We start from the raw sequence: 16,605 nt of genomic DNA on the forward strand, positions 1-16,605 counted from the left end.
AAACATGGTTCACAACATGCTGTTGGAACCTGACATCACGTGGGGAAGGACGTTGATCACACCTACATGTGGTGTGGTATCAATTTGCCATTTCTTATATATGTAGGCCACTAAAGATTCATAGAATTTAATAATCTATTGTAGAGTTAAAAAGAACCACAGATGCTAGTGTTTTTTTGTTGTAGTACTGAACAAAGTAGTAGACCAGTCATGCTGGATGCCAGTTGACCGTCCATTTCCAGGCTGAGTCACTATCCGCAGCCTCCTAACAGGCACCCATGCAGTTCTTCTAGCTCGCAGCTCACGTGACCTAGGCAGCTCCCCTCTAGTTGTGCTCAGTAGCTCCCTGTGACCGTCCAACACTGATCTGACCTTAGGCGTTGATCCACATGCCGGAGCACGCGTCTGTGTAGCTATCACACTGTGAACCACAACACAGAGCCCAAGAGGAGCACACCTTCTTTCTGGCGTTTGTCATGACCCTGCTGGTTTCCCATCTTCGTCAGCTTCCTCCAGTTGACTACTCTCCTCGAGAAAACCCAGAAAAGAACAGACGGCACCTCTTCCATTTTGACCAGGCAACTTCCATGATCCCACATTTTGCATAATTATTGCATTTCCTTAATACACAGCTTAATATGATTTCTGTCTATATAGTTTGGCTCATATTGAATCTAAATGAATCTTTAAATCTTAAGAGTCAAGATTCCTCCATGCTCTTGTTTGGTTGATTTTTAAAATATAATAATATATTTTTCATTTTAAGCCTAATGCATTTAAAAATACAACTCTGATAATAATTCCAGATTTTTCATGATATTTAAAAAATCTAGAATATGTATGTCATCTAACATATTAGATTGCCTTCCATATTTTTGTCATTTAAATTTAATTAAAATGGTATTGTCCAAAATGGGGAAGAATATTGAACAAATAAAGGACCCTATGGAGTGGCCAAATATAGCCTCTCTCTCTCTCTCTCTCTCTCTCTCTCTCTCTCTATATATATATATATATATATATATATATATATATATATATATATATCACATAGTTTTTGTGGTAAAATCAATACTTGCTACCAGCAGTATTCAAGAACAAGATACATTACTATTAGCTAGATTGAATCTTTTCACAATGTATATATGCTTCAAACCATCATGGTGCAAATGATAAATATATACAATTGTATCTGCCACTTTAAAGAAATAAAGAAAATATTTATTAAACTTCAAAAAATGGTTAAGAAGGTATATTTTATGTGATTGTGTATCTTATCACAAATGCAAACTAAAATAATTTAAAGTAGACATAATCCTAAACCTTCACCAAAGGTACCATTAATTAAATTTGCAGAGCAATCTGTAGGAAGATATTAAACTGTTATACTGTAGGATGAACTCCTTCATATTGTAGTCCAGAAAAAGTCAATACGGTTTCAAATACCTACTGAAATAAAGATGCACTAACTCTAATATATTCCTCAGCTCCATGGTTTACAACATGATGTTGGAATCTGACATCACATTTGGAAGGACATTGATCAACTGGAGGATGGTACCAAGATTTAAGAAGATTGAGTGACATTTAGTGGTTCTAACCTCGTGAAGGTCTCCACTGGGCAACTAGTGGGAAATTTAAAACCAAAATTATTTATTAGTTATATAAAAGAATTGTCTAATACATTTAATTCTTGTGAATTAAAATGCATGTGTGTGTATGTGTGTGTGTATGTGTGTGTGTATATATATATATATATATATATATTTTTTTTTTTTTGAGGCTGAGGATGTAGCTCAGTGATAGAGCACTTGCCTAGGGAATGTGAAGCTCTGGGTTGCAAAAGAAAGAAAAGAAAATGTGCTGTCCAGGGGCCATTGTGCACTGACCATAATAAAAAACTGTGAAATCTCATCAGCATTGTATTGTCTTTTTTATTTAAACAAGTGTATGGTTTTGAAATAAAAGGTAGCGATTCTTGAAAGCTGAATTTATCAGGATTCTTTTTGATTTACAGAACCTTGTAAAATATGAAATTCTCAGGGTTTCTGAGATGTTGCAAACATGTCTATTGATACAATTCACTATTTCTTAGGATATAAGTTTCTAACATTGCTGCAGAGGCTAACTTTGAGTATCACCTATGGTGTCATTGTTGACCTTTTTATGAAGCTTTTTCTATTTGCTGATTTTTGAAGCAATTCCCTCTCTTTCCATGCTTTAATTGTGACTCTGTAATCACAAACCTATTTTAAATAAATGGGACTGCAAGAGAAGCTTACTAAAGTGAACCTACCAAATATTTTTATGCAGGTTTTTAAGATTTAAACTCAGACTTCATCAGAAGCTGCTGCTGCAGTTCCGCATGCTTCGCAAGAGCTAAACCAAAGATAAACAAGATCCATCATTTCCCCATTGTATAGGTAACTCTCACAAGCAAGGCCATGATGCATATGCCAAAATAAGTCATCAGAATGTAACGTGTCACTCTTTGGCCACTAGATCAAAACCAAAGAAATCTCAGTGATTTAGCCACTTCTTAGAGAACACCCTGCTGTGCTCAGACTGCGTGAAGAAAACACTATTACCGGGTTATGAGACTAGCATCATATGACATATTTGAAGGACATACAGTTAAGTGCAGAGAATCTTACGTTCTTGAAAAGATGTGAAGAGCATCTGGAATCGGCTGTTTCGACTACCCTCATCTGCCCACATGCGGATCACCCCCAGACCAGTGCGGAGCATCACGTCATTAGCCACAGTGCTGCAGAACTTAGCTTTTAAATCCTCCACAGAACTGCTTCCATCGTACACAGCCACAAAGTTTCTTTTGCATTCATTTGAATTCTGCATCTCATAATCTAAGAACCGTAAGTAAATCTGTAAAACAAAGATAAAAACATTTCTTCATTTCAAAAATGTAGATCAGAAAGTACCAGAACTTCCTTTCTCTTTCAGGCTCACAAGACAGTCTTGATTGCAATCAGTCTTATTATTTTCCCCCAGTGGAGAGCAAGAAGATGTACAAGCAAGAACAAATTGTGTTGAATAATTTTTTTCAATATTATTATCTTTTTTTTTTACTTAAACGTATCATTTTCCTTAACTGAGTATTTTTACCCAAATGATCCTTATCTATTTTCATAACTTATTTGGAATCACTTATTAGTTTTGCAAACTTATACACTTTGCTTTGGTTAGAAAAATGTTTTAAATATTCCTGACACATTCTTGTTAAAATTCCATAGCTTCCTTTTACTTCCAAAAAATATATGGAAAGAAACAATTTGTTAATTATTAAAGGAAAACAAAAATGGTATCAAAAGTCTCTGATTTCAGGGGGTTGACATTATTTAACATGACTATCCTGCTTCATTTTTGATGTGGAGTATATTGTAAATTAAAAATGGCAAAGCTAGTCTACACCATTTTCACCATACTTGGAGTCAAAGCATTAAGCTAAATCCACATAAATAAACATTAATTTAACAATGAGAAAAAAGCACGTGTGACCTAAAGCACTTCTGACCTATGTTGTATGCTACATTTTAAAACTCCCAACAATTCCATCAGTAGCTCCTATCCTATCTTATTCAGATGTGGAAACTCAGACTCTGAAGGTGTAAACTGGAAGGTAGTAGTGAGCTCTGTCTCACACCCAGTCCACGTCCTTCCACATGCCACATTGATTCAGACACACTGATTCTTGATCTACAGACACTATTGGATTCCATACCAATACTTATTCAGAATCACAAGCAACTGTTTCAACCAGAGATAAGTCTTTAAGGAGCTGTTTGTTCATTCATCATCCATTCTGCAGTCTCCACAGGTTGGCCTCTTACTTGGCCCCAGACACAATCCAAGGCCTTGTGCCTGCAATGGTGGCCAGCAGGAGGAAGGCCAGTGCTGACCCATGTGTCCATCGGGTCATGACACCAGGAAACCACGTCAAACTGTGGGGATTGTATGAAGAAAGAAAAGCCAGACTAAAAAGCCTAGGCACAATGGGAGGGGTACTCAGATGGTTCTGGAATGAATGGCAGCCTTCACACAGGATCCCCCAAGGGCTTGGCTCTGTGTTTTAACATGCTTATCTATAGGCTACTTTGTTTTACATCTGTTTCTCTTGATGTTGCATGAATAGAAAATAAAATATGCATTACATTAAAAATGCATATCTTTCATCCTCCTGAGTTCATTTTTCTTTATTATGTAAACATTGAATCTCATGAGAACTTTCCCTCAAATCTGATATGTCCACTCTCAATTTTAAATTCCTGTATCTCAATTAATAGAGATGGTCTTTTGTACTCAATGTTCTTGTAAAATTAGGCACCAGCCCCTGCTAAGTTCACCTTCAAAACCACTGTTTTTGGTCCACAACAGATGACACCTGAATACAGCATGCCACAGAGCCTGGATGTTTGCAGGTACAGACCCTCCAGTCTATACCCAAACCCAAGCTTACCCCACTATATTTCTAAGTAATTAATCTAATAATCACAACTCTTTAGTCACAATCTTGAACTGGTTTAAAATAAAAATATTTAAAAACCATAAAGTGGCAAATTTGCTCTCCTTCTTATGTCCTCAAATTACATTTATTTGTTACAATGTCATCCTATTTGTACACGATGTTAGTTTATACCGTACACCACGACCTTCTGCCAGCCTCTTCCGGTGTCGTCATGGTCTAGTTCAGTTGCTGCATGTTTGGTTTGGAATTTTTTGTGATGACTACTCCCTAACCCTAGCACAGCCTTTCTCAACACCCTCTATGCTACAGTGTGATTTTGAATGTACATTAAACTGAAATTACAGCTGATATATTCCTTCTGCTAAACTATGTGCTCATGAAAAGATGGGGCAGTGCTTTATACTTTAAAAAGTAAAGTATAAAGCCTTAAACCATGTTTTGAAAATATTAAACATTCCACAAAAGTTCTGGAATCCACAGAACATAATTTGGTCAACTTTTGTTATGTGCATGGGATAATATGTAACAATGAAGTCCTATATTATGTATAATTAAAATGTACCACTTAAAAACTTTTAAGCTGGGTGGGGTGGCTTAATCCCAGGGATTTAGGAAGCTGGGGCAAGAGAATGACATGTTCAAAACCAGCCTCAGCAAGTTACGAAAGCCCCAACCAATTTAGTGAGATACTATCTCAAAAGAAAAATTCAAAAAGGGGCTGAAGATGTGGCCCAGTGGTGAAGCACCCCTGGTTCAATGCTCAGTAATAAGCAAACAAACAAAAAAATTTTTTTTTAATTAAAAGAGAAAAAAATGTTTGAGAATGTACATACCTGCAAATAATTAAATAATTAGAAATCCATTTTTCTAAACTGTTTTCATTTTAGCATTAATCAACTATTTGTTGGGAATCTATAAGCCAGATATTTGTTTTAAGTGCTAAAAATAATAATTATCTGGAATCATCATTTTATTATATAGTAGGAAATTATTTGAAATAATGATCAAAACAAGGTATGGTACAGATCTAAAGAATAATGAAGTATATAAAAAACAAACATGTGCAGTCTTTCAGGAAGCTGGAAATGTATTTTGACATCCTAGTGAGACTGTCATAACATAACTTTGGGACGAAGAACAAAACAGAGAAATACGAAGAATTCAATGAAAATGAGCATCAGTGGAGAACCCTGGAGCTCCAGGGCATGCTGCTCTGCTGCAAGGTTTCTGCATCTAGGCAATCAAAATACTTGGGCTGGAGGCCGTCATGAAGTTCCAATACTGTGATGATGCATTTGAATCAACTGCTACTGCTGCAGCCACGTGACATACACATGCCAAGAAAGCCCGCACTGTCCTCATGCCTGGGTTGATGCTTTATGTTATTCCATTACGAGTGCAAATATTACTTGCATGGCCCATTTATCCTCTATTTTTCCAACACGGTACTAAGCTCCTGAAACAATCTGGAGAATTCCTGTGATGTCTAGTTTAAGGAAGCATGCATCCAAAAAAATGTTAGCATCCAAGTTGTTGCCAATCACTGCTCTCTGTGTGTCAAATATCCAGGCAGATTCTTTAAAAGGAAGCCCCCCACCCTACCTGATGATCTTACTAGAAACATGAAGCAAAGAAGACACAATAACTTGCACCAGGTATATAAACATAGTAACGTGAGGCCTAGAATAGGATGAAAATCCTCAATCCTGGATTAAGCATTTTGCCACAATACCTTGCCTTCTTCTGACTAACTGTAAACAAATGAAAATACAATAAAAATAAAAGCTAAAGTTTAGGTACTCATCTAAGATAACAAAAATTTTAAATGAAAAATAAAGTTAAATAAGTACATTACATTCTAAAATAGTATGCAACATAGTTTCTCACCTCTCAAAAGAAAACACAATTTCAACTGAAAACATACAAACTTATCACAAAGATGAACACCCACGGGTAGGAAGGCAGTCTATTCACTCTCTGAAGGGCAGTACAAACTAATCATCCTCTCAATAGTTCTGAAAGTTATGAAAACCAAACACTATGCCCATAGAAGGAAAGACACTTGAAATAATTGTTTGAAGGAAAAATTCGTAAGGAAATAATTTCACTAAATAAAGAATAAAACACACCTGATGTTTCCAAGCCTAATGTGTCTGAACAATTACTTCAAGTTTCTTATTCTGCTGTACAATATAGCTTGAAATTCTAATGTATTATTAAGAATAGAAAGTTTGCTTGGTATGTTGGCAGCAGCTCCTGACAGTGCACCACTTCACTCAGTTCCCTAACCAATAGCTACTGAGCTTAACCATTAAGATGAAGAAAAATGAGTTTAGAAAAATGAGTTTAGAAAAATTAACAAATTTTTCCAAAATGGCTCAGGCCCTTAAACAATGGCTTGATTTTAGAACAACTCTGCCTGGCACATCACTGCTCCTGGTCTCACTATGTGAGCAGCCTCATAAAGAAGGAAGCTCAAGATGGAGATTCCAGGAAGAAAGCTAGACTCTTAAAGACAATAAGCTGCAGCGAAAATAAGTAATCAAAGAGAAATAAACAAGCAAGCAAAGCAAAGCATTTCCATTTTCCTAAAGGATCTAAGAAACATGTTGACTGTCAAAACATAAAAGAAATTCATAGATCAGAAATGTGTTCCTTCAAAATTGATGATTGTATTACAATTCTTTAAAAATAGAATTATTTGCCAGGCACAGTGGTGCAATGCCTGTAATCCCAGTAGCTCAGGAAGCTGAGGTAGGAGGATTGCAAGTTAAAAGCCAGCCTCAGCAACTTAGTGAGACCTTGTCTCTAAGTAAAATACAAAAAAAAAAAAAAAAAAAAAAAGGCCAGTAATGTAGTTCAGTGGTTAAGTGCCCCTGGGTTCAATGCTTGGTACCAAAAATAATAATAAAAAAATAAATTCTTATAAGAATAGCACCACAGTTAGAAAGTCAGTTAGCATGTTTGGTTCCTGACAGCAATGGAGAGTCTCCATATTTTTTACGAGGTAACTGACTGGCATTTGTACATGAAGTGCAATGACTGCATGGAAGTACTTCCTATATTTAAAGGGCATTCTTAGTAAGTAGAGCACTATTTATAGAGGATGTGAACAATTACCATCACTAGATTTTATATAATCACTTCTGAAGCATTTTATGCTTTTTCTGGACTTCAGTTTTTATATCATATAGAAGAAGAAATAAAACAAGCTAGTAGGTTATTGGCTGTCCTTGTCCAGAGCTGTCAGTGCAAAGGCTGGATTCCATCATCCAGAAGAGGTGATCAAGTGTCCCTCACTAGCTCTCCTATAAGTCATGTGAAATCCCTCCCTGTGTCGAGATTGGAGCAACTATCTCCTCAGCTTAGCTCTTGTGCCATAATAATGCCAAGGGAAAGAATTATTTAAGGTAGCAGATAATAGAAAACTCTTCAATTGCTCTGCTAAAGAAAAGAGAAAATGATAAACAGAATAATATATAACTCTAGTAAAATCGTCAGATTACAATCTCTTCTCAGTGAATCATTTTGATGCATTCTTTTTAATCAATCAAAAAAAGTTGGAGCTGACAAGATGATTTATTGAACACGACGTGGGAAACCAGAATATTAGCCAGTTCTAGAAATATCTGTTTTTCAAGTCACACTAACATGGAAGGCAGAATACTTGTTTTTACTCACAAAGCAAATAAATCTATCCAACAATATACTAAGTAATATATTGACAAACAGAATTTAATACCAACTGCTCAGCCTGATGCCTCCTCTCACGGTCATCATGACATGCAAATAAGAAATATTGAGGTGATTATCTAGGACCTGGAAGAGCTGCTTTCTTCATAATATACAGAATTAAATATTCCACAGCTTGAGAAATGCTGCAAATGGCTTCAATAGCACTGGATACTTTATAAATAAAGCCATATTCTAAAAGTCACATACCTAAGACTTCTGTGGTTACTGTTTTAATTGTGATGGACATACCAGATCTACAATCTCAGGTGAGATATCATTTGAATTTGGAGGATAACAAACCAAACTATTGTATTGTTTCCTGAAATGGGAAATACATACACCTCAACCACAGACCTTGATGCAGTAATATTAAAGTAATTTTCATGTAAGCCCAGAGTCATGTCAAAATATTTCAAGTTCATCCGAGTTTCCCCCTAAAATCTGATAATACAAAAATATTTCCTTAAAAACAAGCTGGGCCATAGCATTTTTGTTGGTAGTTATCTAACCTGCTAAGACTTTCACTTTGCCCAATTTTATTCTCATTTTTGGAAATACTGAAGGCAAACTCAATCTTCAGAACTGGTATTACTTTTCATTGTAATCCATTACAGTGATTACCCTTAGTCTATTGCATTAATTTTTTATTGCTCCATAACAAATCACCTCAAATTTAGCAGTTTAAACAACACCCATTTATTATCCCCCTGTTTTATAGCTTAGAAGTGCTCCAGGCTTGACTGTGCTTTTCTGAGGCTAAAATCCTAGTTTCTTGAACTTCAGGAGGGAGGGCCTGTTTTCTTGATGGCTCTTTACCTCCTGGAGAAGGTTCCTGAGTCACCTGGTTAGCTTCTCTTTTGCCCAAAATCAGAGAAAGCAATGTTTTTTAAAAGGCTCATATGATTTGATAAGACTCACCTAGAAAATCTCCCTCTTGATCAAAATCAACTGATTGGTAGCCTTGATGGATCACCCAAATCCCCTTGCCAGACACTTTATCATAAGCAGACATGTGGTATTCTGTCATCTTCTCAGTTCCAGGGTTAAGTCTGAAATCTTGGGTGCTCTCTTAAGATTCTGCCTCCAATATTCATTGTCATTATAAAGTCACTGTCACACAACTTTACTCTAAATGACCACAGACATATTTGTCAGGTTTTTAAGATTATTTGATTCACTTTTTTTTTGTACAAGCAATTGAACTCAGGGGCACTCAACAACTGAGCCACATCCCCAGCCCTATTTTGTATTTTATTTAGAGACAAAGTCTCACTGAGTTACTTAGCACCTGGCTTTTGCTGAGGCTGGCCTTGAACTTTCGATTCTCCTACCTCAGCCTCCCTCCTGAGACGCTGGGATTACAGGTGTGTGCCATTGTATCTCGCCTCAAAATGTTTTTAATTAGGTAAAAAGTTAAAATTAATTTGAAGTATTAAAGGATGGATAAATAATAAAAATTTTATTTTCCCAAAAGGCTCTTCACTGATTTAGTTACCTCCTTACCGCATCTTTTATAAGTCTTTTGACACCATCTCCCTTTCCTGTCTCAGCAAATTTTATCATTTCCCACAATAGTGGGCTTTTGTGATATTAGACTCCACCAGGAGTTAGGAGACGTTGACCTAATGCCAGTTCTGTTACTAACTAGCCAAATATTTGAGCAAATCACTTATCATAGATTCATGGGATTTTGGTTTTGAGAAGACTTTCATATTATCTCTGCCAAAAAATTATTTGAGTTTTAATTATTATACAAAGTCCTTGCCAAACTCTGCTTGGATTTCTCCTCTGGAATCTCATTATTTAATCTCCATTATTAAAGCAAAAACCTTCTCTTCATTTAATTAATAGCTACATTTCTCTAGTTTCAAATATTCAAAGAAATTGCAGTACTTTATCCATGCAGATTGTCTACTCCTCTTCATATGCCCGTCCTTCAGGTATCTGAAGGTTGCTAATGTATCTTTCTTCTGAGTGCTCATCCATTTATTCTTTCCTTGAGTTTTAACTGAATGCCAAACCTTTTGCTTGAGATTAGGGTACAACAGATACCCAAGGTCCAGCCCTCCCAGAATTGAGTTTCCAACTATTATCATGATTTATTCTCCCATTATTCCACCCTGCTGGCTTTTATCTGGAGAAGATTTGAAACTGGACAAAATAATACTTTCTACCACCCTTGTTCAGCATTTGTATGTATGGGAGATAGACATTTTCTACAGGTCACCTCTTCAATGATTTCCTTGTTACTGGTTGCCAATATTCTTTCCGGCTTTAGTTTTTCAAAATCTAAGAAATCTGGACAGATTACATTCTAATTAAAGGGAATCATCTGTACTCCTTTTCCTAAATAAAGGAGATGCCAGAAATCACCTTTTCTATTTATCAAAACCTGAGAAGCATCATGTAACTCACTTAAATTTTAAAGGAATTCAAGGAAGCTATTTAGCACTTTCATTGTGCAATACGGTTCAGTAACCAGGTATTGTTGAAATATTCACAGCAAGCCATTTCAAGTTTAACTTGTGCTTTGATAGTTTATTCTCATAAACTGCTAAGAGCTCCATAAAAATAGAAAACCCACATAGGCAGTAATCTCCAGTTCTTGCTTTTCTCCACAGCATTCAAAGCCACTTCCTGTCCTCTAACCTTTAATTTAGCAGAGAAAGCCTGTCACAATAGAGCCATCTTTGTCCAGCTCTGCAGGCGGCTTCCCCTTTGGGTCACAGAATGCCAACTTCTGTAACAGACAGGTACACTGGGTATTGTTGTTCTGGGAGTGTACAAAAGACAGCCTATTTACCAGCTGGGAGAAAGAGGTGTGTATCTGCTCTCTCATGGAAACCTTCCCCGTAAGGCAGCACTGAGGGGCTAAGGCAGTGAGATGCTGCTCACATACTTCCTGCGTGTGAGAAGCCTTAAAAATCTTTCATTCATAGAGGTTAGGAAAAGTGGAAAGTACTTGCATGTTAATTCATAAATCATGTAAGAAGTCATAATAAAATGCACTCTAGCTCTCTGGTAATCCAGGTAGGTATTTATGGCTTTATGATGCCAAGAGCTTTAAGTGAATAAAATTTTAACAGAGGAGTAAATATTCTTTTCATAATGAAATTAACTCTTTCACAGATTTTCTCAGATGCAAATAGAACTGCAGGTGTCAAAGCAGGAAGGTGGAGAGGGGTCCCCGGGTCTCTGGAGCAGAGGTGTGGGTGAAGAGTGCTGCTCTTCTCCTGCACACACAAACCCTACAGACAGATCCCAGGGAGACTCAGGACGAGCAGGACACAGGTGTTTCCTGAGATGTCCACTCCCTCAAAGGCGACTCTTGGTTTCCCCTCAACCTGAATATCCCATCCAAAATTCTTTGCCCTGTCCTTCGTGTGTTTCTGTGGTTGTCTACCAGCAGACAGGTCTCAGCCTGGGTTCTGTCGGAGCACAGCTTCCTGCTCAGTGATATGCCCCGTCCTGTCTTCTCCAGAAAACACTGTGTTTCAAAATGTAAACCTGCTCGCAACACTTCCCTGCTTTGCCCCTCTTCCACATCACTGAGGCACCCAGATGGAGCCCAGATTCTTTGGTGGGGGTGCCCACAGAGCCCTTCAGCTTCCTGATTCACCGCCCCTCCACCATGGTGCTTTGATAAGATGGCATGCTATTTCTTTAATTCATAAAAGCTCATTCTCATGATTCCATGGCCTCCCGGATGCTCTTCCCTCTTCCTGAAGAGCCTGCCCTCCTGCCTGCCTGACACGCCTGGCTCAGTGGAGACCCTGGTGCCATGGGTTCCACCTTTGACCAGGTGTATGTGCCTCTTCCTCCTTTACTTACACTCAACTACACCTGGGCGACCTGATCTTGTGGCTTGGAATTTTTTGTCACATATTTGTTTAAGCAGGAAGGTGAACACCAGAGGACAGGTTTAGGAGGCTTTATTATTTCTCTATCATATTGGCGTTAATAAAATAATCAACTGTTTCAAACTCAATAAATAGTCAAGTATGGATCTAATAAATCAGTATTTTTTTAATGCTTTGCTGTAACAGGAATGAGAGTAAAAGGAGGAGGAAAGTAAAAAATAAAGCTTCACACCCATGGAAGCTACCCATTCCCAATGTTTCTGAAGATAAATAGGATGAATATGGTTATCCTAAAGAAGTGTGTCCCAAGTGGCTGCCATTCTAGAATGTATTGCCAAAAATGGGGTGATCAACATTGAGTCTAGACTTTCAGCACCATGAAAAAAATTGTAAGACTTAGTAAGATCGACTGCACATCTTCTCTTAACCATCACAAAGAGCTTAATAGGCAATCACAGAGGGACTGTCCCTTTCCAATGGACACAAGTTCTGGAACGAGGGACCAGTTATTGATCTAACTAACTCTGTTTTTTCCTCTCTGACTCCATTTTCCTTTTTAATCATTCAGTGGGAGCAATTACCCCGTGATGGAAATTGAGGCTGCCCCTTAGCAGGAGGAAACATCTCATCACGGGAACTGAACCGCCCTTCAAACAATGATGACCGTCTTGAGAGGATTACCAACCAGCCCATGGCCTGACCGAGACTCCACCTGCTGTGCCAGTGCCCCCGTCAGTCAAGTCCCCAAACCTTTCCTTTCTTCACCTTTTTAAAAAGCCTTAAAGTTTCTGTCAGTTGCTTGAAGACAAGTTTTGTTCACTGTCCTCCACATCGGCTCTCACCTGGCCACACTGACCAGAGCTCGCCGATCACCATTGCTAGTCCCTTTGATTGGCATATGCATGGCTCAGCCTGATCTTTTGGGAGCATGAGGGCCTGAACTTTCACCTAGGGTCTGTACTAACACTCCTCAATCCCGTCACCATTGTCCTAGCCTTTTCACACCTGAATTTTATTTGCCAGAGACACATGATTTTATATCCCTGACCCTTTTCTCCACTAGTTTAAGTTAACAAATAAACTGCAGATACTGACATTCAGAGCATAACTGTAATTAGGGTTAGTACCCCAGCTCATGCCTAACACTTCAATCTAAGTTTTGGAGAGGTAGACTTACTTCAGACTATTGTCTCAGTTGGGTTATCAAGTGATCCCTTCATCACCTTCTCCATATTATAAATTATGATGCAGAAAAGTTACATTGGATAAGGGAAGATAGGTTGCATTTCAAAATCAAAATAAAATGGTAGCTGTGATGGCATCCTGAGACGTGTCCAGCATGTCCAGTTGCCTCAAAGAGATGTCCACTCTAGACTATTCTCAAGTCAATCTTCAGGTCTAGGTTTCCTCTTAAGACTGACCTTGGATCGTGGAGGGGCTCGGATGTACCACTTGCAATCCACGGCCTCGCTGGCAGAAGCTTTGCCTTCCTTCAAAATTTGTATGGACTCCACAATTCCTTCAGGGCCGCCCATCTCAAACTCACATGCTAAATGATAAGATGCCAAACAAACACACAGAAATGGAGCTTGAATAATAAACCAAAAGTATATTTTATAGCAGAAAACAATGGCCTCTGAACATTATTAAATATCTATTTTACCAACCTGGTAAGGGTTTCAAAACTCCAAGGTCCTCAAAGTCAGGATCTTAAAAATCGAGAAAAAGACAATTAGTCCTATTCTGCATTTATCACTAACAAAGATGTTGATGGATTTACCACCGAATCACCCGGGAATCAGCCTAAAAAACATTGTAGGGGAAATTAAATGATAAAATTAAAAGTTCATGTTGATATTAAATTTATATGATGTTGCATGACTATTGTTTTTCCCTCAGTACAAAAGAAGCCATTAAAAAAAATCCTCCAATGCCATTCATACATCCAATCATGAAATACAAATCTCACTTATTCTCTGCAACACCATAATCAGACAATAGATGCTTTCGTAAGACACAGGTATGGGTAACTCAAGGTTTGGATCAGCTGCATAACTCTACACAGGATTCTTTTGTCTGATTCAACTGATTCTATAAATTGTTGAAACACAATTCTCACCTGAAATACTGGAAACACAACATTAAGATTGAAGATGCAGGAACCTCTCCTCTGGCAGCGGAACTATTCTGTGTTCATCAAATCTTCATGTGGTGCCATGCTGGCTTTCAAAGTATTCCTACTTTGTCAACTCAACATCCACCCCCTCTCTCTTCCTCCTGTCAGTGGTCCCTGCCTGGCTTAGGTATCTGTCCTTCTCTACTCATTTATGTGTCTCAGAGGACTCTCACTTCAGTATGAGCCTCAGAAACGTTGGTCTCATTCCCATTTCCTGGAATTGTTTTAAAGGTAGGTTTGTAGCCCAGGAAATATAAAGGCAAGCCTGTTAAAGGACTTATGAGGAAGTATTCCTCACATTGAGACAAGACACATAGTTTTTCTGACTCACATTGTGGTCACCTTACTTAGGAACCACTGAAATCAATCAGGGACAGTGCCCAACTTCTCAGCTGGAGAGGAGCCATTGGGAGAAGTGCCAACCGATGAGGAGCACAATGGAGACATGGAACCTGGGTCCTTTAGGATGCCACTGAGCACCGTATTAACCTATTCTATCTTCTCTGGGCTTTTGTTTTTGTGAAACCACACACGTCTTTATACCTTAGCTACTTTGAAATGGATTTCCTTTCACCCTGTGTGTGGCTAAAGGTGTCAATGACTATGATCTCCAGGTGGAGATACATTGTGTACAATGTAAAGATGGTGGTGAAGCAATGGGCTACTGGTATTATAGTATAAACTCACATAGAAATCTTAGACAGTTGGAGATATTGTGGGAGGCACTGCTCAGAAATGACCCAAGAATGCAATAAGAAAAGGCACCAATCTTTCCAGGTCTAGATACTGATGAGATCATAGGACTTCATAAGTCCACGTAGATCTGAGTCTGCAGCTATGTGTCTCTGTGCTCACAGAGACGCTGAACTTCTAAGGCGTGCTGACCATGTCAGTTTAATGGTCTTCATGAAGCAATGTTCTTGCTCTTGTTTGCTTTTTGTTATGTCAAACAGTGATGTGAACCCATCTGTACACACCTCCGTGTGGATCAGCTATGCTACAGTCTGGTTATATCAACTATTTAAACACACTTAATTACAGAGCACTTGAAATGGAATTATAAATTTGGAATCAAGAGTTAAATTCTTGAAACTAACAAATTACTTTGTATGACCATTTTGAAGAGTTATTTTACTTCAGTGAGAAAAAAGAAAAGGAAAAAAAAAAACCTGAAAGCAATTTCCAAGGAATAGAATGCTAGTTTATTCAGAAGTGAGGACATACAGATAATATAGACCATGAAATTCCTTTATGGAAGTTTTTTAATACCCTAATCCAGTACATCATTTGTTATTCTTTCAATACATATTCATTTAATATCTACCCCTGCAAGAAAAAAATGATTTCTATAAAACTACTCCTATGTGTTGATACCATTAAGGATTTTTTTGGTTTTAAAGAGTCCATGCATATTTTCCTCATTTTAATATCGATTTTGTCCACCACAGATATCTAAATTTTGGGTATGCATTATACCCTTTTTACTTTTTAGAATACTGTTTAATTGCATTCATTATTAATACTCATTATCAACTATGTTATTATAACATTTGTCTTTGTTCTAACAGCTTTCTAATAGCTGTACACGGCTGTTCCTACAATTTTTGTGAAAATGTAGTCCATATTCTATTTTCTAGTTTGAAGGCTAACATTTGTCATTTTTATGACTTATGCCAGACAATGTTGAGAGAAATGCCAGTTCTGGGAAATGAAAATCTATTTTTGTCTTTGTATTAATAGTGATAGTACTGGTCGTTTTTTTTTTTAATAAGGAAAATTTTGTTTTTGTAATTCCATTTATATTAACCACCAGTAATACCACAATTATAAATGGCTTATTTGACTAGCAAAAGAATCCAAAATATTTTGAAACTGCCTAAATTCAATTTAAGAATATAAAGTTTGATTGATTGTCTGGGTTATTTGGGGGCAAAGACAAATTATTATGGACATGTACAATAAAGTTGGACTTAAAAAAATAGCATTCTATCCCCTGGATGTTTCTCAAAATCAATTCTCTACAAAACTACTTTTAAAAATGCAAGTCAGTCATGGTACTCTCTGGCTTTCCATGTCCCTTAGAATGAGACCACACCTCTTCTTGTGCCCCTGTCCATGACCACAGAGCCCCTTGACACTGGGCCCTGTTCTCCTCCTCCATTCACACTGCCCATTTATATTTCAGACACTCAAGATTGTTTCATCCACAGCACTTTGAACTTGCTCCTTCTTCTGTCTTCAAGACTTTCTGCAAGTTATGCATAGCTGACTCTCTTTTCCTTCTTCAGTTGACATCTCAAATACTATATTCTCAGAAAGGTTTTCCTTGATGATCCTCTCCAGTCTAGTGC

At 37.6% G+C, this 16,605-nt stretch overlaps 1 protein-coding gene across 2 annotated transcripts in view; it reads right to left on the reverse strand.

The window, feature by feature from the left end:
* The window catches only part of NETO1 (neuropilin and tolloid like 1), a gene marked incomplete at both ends in the record, with an annotated part of 101,182 nt that overhangs the window by 21,431 nt on the left and 63,146 nt on the right, over positions 1-16,605 (reverse strand). Inside the window, 3 exons of one of the 2 annotated variants that reach the window (XM_081263281.1) lie at positions 2,655-2,883; positions 13,500-13,627; positions 13,746-13,787. In XM_081263281.1, the coding sequence (XP_081119407.1) occupies positions 2,655-2,883; positions 13,500-13,627; positions 13,746-13,787 (399 nt within the window). Of the gene's footprint in view, positions 1-2,654; positions 2,884-13,499; positions 13,667-13,745; positions 13,788-16,605 lie in introns of both variants that reach the window. The other variant, XM_081263280.1, reaches the window with a different exon arrangement.

Source organism: Spermophilus citellus (assembly GCF_964194105.1).
Source record: "Spermophilus citellus genome assembly, chromosome: 12".
NCBI lineage: Eukaryota > Metazoa > Chordata > Mammalia > Rodentia > Sciuridae > Spermophilus > Spermophilus citellus.